Source organism: Primulina tabacum, chromosome 12 (assembly GCF_025594145.1).
Source record: "Primulina tabacum isolate GXHZ01 chromosome 12, ASM2559414v2, whole genome shotgun sequence".
NCBI classification, from domain to species: Eukaryota; Viridiplantae; Streptophyta; class Magnoliopsida; order Lamiales; family Gesneriaceae; genus Primulina; species Primulina tabacum.
The window spans coordinates 31,350,643-31,356,372 of NC_134561.1; the positions used below are offsets into that span (position 1 = coordinate 31,350,643).

Here is a 5,730-nt window from a genome sequence, read left to right on the forward strand (position 1 = left end):
AAATCTGCAACTCGATCGAATTAGTTGAAAAATATTTTTTTATGTTCAAAATATTACATTTTACTATATATATGAATAAGATCGATAAGACTATTTCATATGAAAAAAAATTATCTTTCTGCCAGATAAAGTTGCATTGGTCATTAAATTAAATTTTTTAAAAGTGTGTATACAATTTAAATTTTGTTAAAAATACTAATTTAATGCATTGGATTGGAATATAAGTATAATAATATAATATATGATTTCTGGGATAAAAAAATTATGAATTGAATAAGCACTTCAAAGTTCATACAATTTCTGTAGCACTCGACAACACAAAATGAATTACAAATGAAATCCGGTCCATCGTTGAAAACTGTATGCATCACTTCCTTGAGACACTGCCAATCCAATCCCAGACCTCCCCCCTTCCCCAATCCCTCTGTAATACAATCTCCATTCATCCACATTTCCATCCATTTGAACAAGACACGGCATCCCCACGCCTTCGCAATCCCACCCGCCATCCGAGGATTGCTCGAAAACAGGACCCTCTTGCAGCCTCTCCCAATTCTTCAATCCATCCGAGGAAACCGCCATTCCAATGCTCCTTTTACCATTCAAAGCAACACCTTCATAAACCATCAAATACCTACCATCTTTCTTGTTTATCGAAACACGAGGATTAACTATCCCGCACTCATCATACGCCCCAATGGTGCCCCCTCCCATTATCTTTCCTAGTTTCAACCACCTTATCCCATCCCTAGACCGCGCAATGCCGACGGCGAAGTGCCCAGTTTGAACATCAAATGAGTAATAGTACATTCTAAGATCACCATTCGAATGGAAGACAACTTGCGGTGAGGCGATGAACGATGAATCCCACTCACCATCCGAACCGACGTCGAGCAATGCTCCACTATGATGTTCCCCTTCAATCCTAGCCCAATGCCTCCCATCTTGGCTCATAGCTAACCCAGGCAACGACTTAAGAATCTCGCCACCAGTAACTTCTTGGTCATCGTTGCCAACACCAAATCGCACCCTTTCTGGATTCTTGAAACTGAATGGAATGCAATGGCTGAAAGCTCCAATCTTTTCCGAGTTAAAACCTGTGTAGTACAGCCAGTAAACAGCACTATTCGCTCTCACCTTGCTGCTAGACATTACAGAAACTTCGCAAGGCCTGATGCTATGAGTATCAAATGCCCACCAATCTTCACTGCTCTTCATGACCAACCCCACATCGGCATTTGATCGAACACGTTCCGCTCCTCTCTCCCAGTGAACACCATTACTCGAGACAGCCAATCCAATCGAATCACAACCAGAATTCTCACTACATGTCCCATAATACCACATATACCACCTCTCTTCCTCATCACTCAAGTACCTCTTCACCACAGGAGAACCAATTTCAAGACCGTCCCATGAATTCTTGGACCCTAAATCAAAGACTAAACCCCTCGAGAACGAAAGATTCGAAGGAACAGCTTCACTTAAAGTGGGTACCGCTTGCCTTGGGATTCTTGAATCCAAAGTGGGCTGCTCAGCAGTAGAACTTTCATTCGTCGCGTTACCATTGTTTATATTTGATTTTGCAGAGCAGCAGGCGAGAAATTGGGGTGGATTTTTACATGCAGAACTGAGAAGAATGCTGGAAAAGTGATGATATGTGAATCTAGGTATGGTTTGAACGAGTTTGGTTGTCGAAATTGCTGAGCTAGCGGGTCTCAACAGAGGTTGAGTTACTGCGGCGGCTTCCATCGATGGAGAAGATCTGTGTGAGGACCAATTGAATTTTGACATTTTTTCGTGGACTTGTCTAACTTGGAAATGCAATATATTATATATTTCTATAAATAGATCTATTTTCGTAAATCGAGTTATGTCAAATATTTTTCTCATGAAATTAATTAGTAAAATTTTATTATAAGATTTTTTAGATTTGTATCAGGGGTGTATTCATTCTATACCTTCAAAGATTTTAAATGACTTTTTTTAAATGATGGACTTTTGTGGAGTTAGATAAATTTTTATTGACTCTTATGGAATCTCATAGAGTTGTAAAACAAATTTTATAGACTCTTATAAACTTTTTTTCAATATTTTTGTAGATTTTTGTAAACTTTTTCATAGAATTATGTGAATTTTGTAGTTTATAATTGTGATTTATTTTTTATTAATTTTTTTAAAATAATTATTGGATATAGATAACCTCTTCAATTTTAAATTATTATTTTTATTTATGAATGTAAATGAATTTTACTTACTTAAAAGTTAAATCAATTTAATTTGTGAAAAACGACAAATGAACTATCCAATTTATTGAAATCAAAATTTCAATTCTTTATGTCAATTCAACATATTAATGAATAATATTTTTATAAGTTCATAATAAAATTTTATTAAAAAAACACTCAAGATAATGAATAGTCTTTTATAAAAAAAATCTAATCATTACTGACAATTTGATCAACATCGTTCTACATTCCATTGGCTCTGATATCCCTCCATGCATTAGCATTTGCTCGGTGTTGTTTTTGAGTATTAAATAACTGATCAAAGTCGTCACCTTCATAAACTTGTGATGATGAAGACAATTGAGCTTCATTATCTAGTTCAATTTGAAATTCATCAAATTGACACTTCTTTCAAAGAAAATTGTGTAATATAGCAAATGCCAATACAAGCCCTGTTAGGGGTGAGAAAAAATATCGAATTTTCGGTATACCGAGATTACCATAACAAAAAAATATTGAATTTATCGAATTTTAAGTATACCGAAGATTTCGATACGGTACGGTAACAATACAGAATTTTTCGGTACGCTAACGATATCCAATTTGAAAATTTTGGTATATACCGAAATCCCGGAAAAATATACAAAATTTTAAAATATATAATATTTTAACACAATAAATTATAAATTTTTTTAAAATGTAAGGTTTTTTTGGTTCGGTATACCGAAAATTTTGGTATTGTATCTGTATGAATTTGCTTATACAATAATTTAATATATAGATTAACTAAAGTAAAGAAAATAATTAAAAATAAAATGTTATATAATAATTAATAAAAAAATTTAAATTTTAAATATGTTTTTAAAAAGTACAAATAAAAGAAAAAATAAATAGATGAGAAAAGAATGAAAGTTTGTATTGAATTTGAGAGATTTCTCAATTAAATGTACATCCAAATCTTTAGGTTGAATCAAAAACTTTTGTTGACATTTCATTGTTGTACTTTAGGCTATAATTCTTGTACTTAATAGAATTTCATAGAGTCATTAAAAGTCTATTGACATTTTGAATACCTATAGACTTTTGTAGAGTTTTTAAAAGTCAAGTTTGAATACCACATGACTTTTTAAAATTCTACAAAAGTTTACATTGAATACCACTAAACTTTTATGGAGTATAAAAAAGTATAGTTTGAATACCTCTAGACTTTTAAACTCCATAAAAGTCATTAAAAGTCTATAACCAAGTGTTCAAGTTATATATCTCGACTATTTCTACTACGTTGATAGCGTATATTTCTTGATAAAAAAAAGAAATATATTTCGAAACCAACATTTTAGAGAATCATGCTATTATTATATCGAGTGAGTTTTATTTAATGCTATATAGATTTAGTAATTAGAAAACAAAAATTACAGTCTAAATAACTATAGAAGGTCATTGTTCAACAAATACTTTTTTGGTCATGTCCTTTTGTTGTGTTTGGAGGAAAATTTAAGTTTTCAAATTCGTCTTTATTGATTTATTTCATTTTTCTAATTGAAAAATATAATTGTTAAGTATGACTTTATCCACTAGTCTATACTTTCACATAATTAATAGTTGTAATGGTACTAAAGTTGTAAAAAAACATGCTAAGATTAAAAAAGAAAAAAAAAAGAGAGAGAGGACAGTGTTCTTGTGCATCAAGTAAGGTAGCATTGGCTTTTTCTATAAGACAAAAATAATAATGTTTGAGAGATATTTTTTGACTTATTTTGAAAGAGATCAAGCTAAAATATATTATAATAATCAATTTTTTTGGGGGGAGATATATTTTTTTGTCTATTAATTTGTTCAATTTTGAGTTTTAGTATTAAATTTTCAATATTTAATTTTGATATACTGAAAACTGTTGATGTTGTATTGATAAATAATGAGGTGAGTCCCAAGAATAGAGCCACCCGCCCTCCAACCTAGTTTTAACTTTTTATTAGCTATATTATATATATAATTGTAGCCTAGACTAATTTTGTTAATTAGTCCAAGACTTGGTTGAATGTGTTGAAAATAAAAGTTAAAATTATTGAATTTTGAAAATAAGAGTTGTAAATATTGAAAATTAGTGTTTGATGATATATGTAATGATATATTTATTTTTGGATTATTTTCAAAGAAATTCTATAAATAAGCCTCTCAATTTGTGAAGAAAAACACAAATGATTGGAGAAAATTTTATAAAGTGTGTAGTTTAATATATTTTGTGAGTTTGAGATTTTACTTTTTACTGTAAATTTTTATTTTTAACACGTTATCAGTACGATACTTGAAAGATGTCCATATTTTGCTAAAGCTCAAAACACAAGAAAAATGTAACAATATTCAAAAGTAAGAATATTTATTTTACTGTTTATTTATTTTTATTGTGTATATATTTAATATATGATATCATGTTATTATATAAAAAAAGTCGGATCTTCATATTTTGCCAAAGCTCCAAAACATAAGAAAAAGATAATAATATTTAAAAGTAAGATTATTTTTGTACTATTTATTTATTTTTACTATGTATATATTTAATATATAATATTATGTTAATATATAAAAAAGTCTATGACACCTAATTATAATAACGTGATGTGATTATATTATTATACTGCTTATATATTTTTATTATGTTACTATTTATTTATTGTATATATATATTTGAATAATATCATATTATTATATAAAAGAAGTCTATGACACCTTATTATAATAATGTGATGTGATTATTTCACTGTTTATATATTTTTATTGTGCTATATATATATGATATATATATATATATATTGTCACAATATTATATAAAAAAATTTCTGACACCTCATTATAATAATGAGATGTGATATACATAATTTTTTAAAAATTATTAACATTATATACATCATATTATTACCATAAAATTTACTTATATATATATTTATTTATTTAAGATTTTATAACGGTCACAAACGGCTATTTTTACCTATAAATATGATTTTACAAACACATTCAAATACTCCAAACTAATTCTTCCTCCTTAAAAATTTTCTTCATCAAAATTTTAAAAGAAAAAGAAGATGGTTCTTTCAAGGTTATTTTGTATAATTATTTTGGTTATTATACTCACTAGTCTTATATTTATTAGAGAATATACGTCTTGCGTTTTTTCTTTATTTTTAAGAATGCTTGTATTTATACTTTATTCGTTACTTTGTATTGTCATATTAATAGATTTAGAACTTAACTAATAAAATGCATTATTATTTTTATAGTACCACCATGTCAAATTTGGCAAAGCTTAAATTTGTTGCGCTCGACATTATGGAAAAAAATTACATGACATGGACTCTTGATGTAGAAATGCATCTTGAGTCATTGGGTCTAAATGAGACCATTAAAGAAAATAGTATCTCATCATCACAAGAAAAAGCAAAAACTATAATATTTTTACGTCGACATCTTGATGAATGATTAAAATATGAATATCTTATTGAAAAAG

General features: G+C 28.7%; 1 protein-coding gene across 1 annotated transcript; it reads right to left on the minus strand.

Annotated features, from left to right (window-relative positions):
* Window positions 1-251: 251 nt before the first annotated feature.
* LOC142521169 (uncharacterized) lies at window positions 252-1,815 on the minus strand. The gene has a single exon (XM_075624394.1). It carries the CDS (start codon window positions 1,792-1,794, stop codon window positions 328-330), a length of 1,467 nt encoding a protein of 488 aa, XP_075480509.1. The 5' UTR covers window positions 1,795-1,815; the 3' UTR covers window positions 252-327.
* Window positions 1,816-5,730: the final 3,915 nt, after the last annotated feature.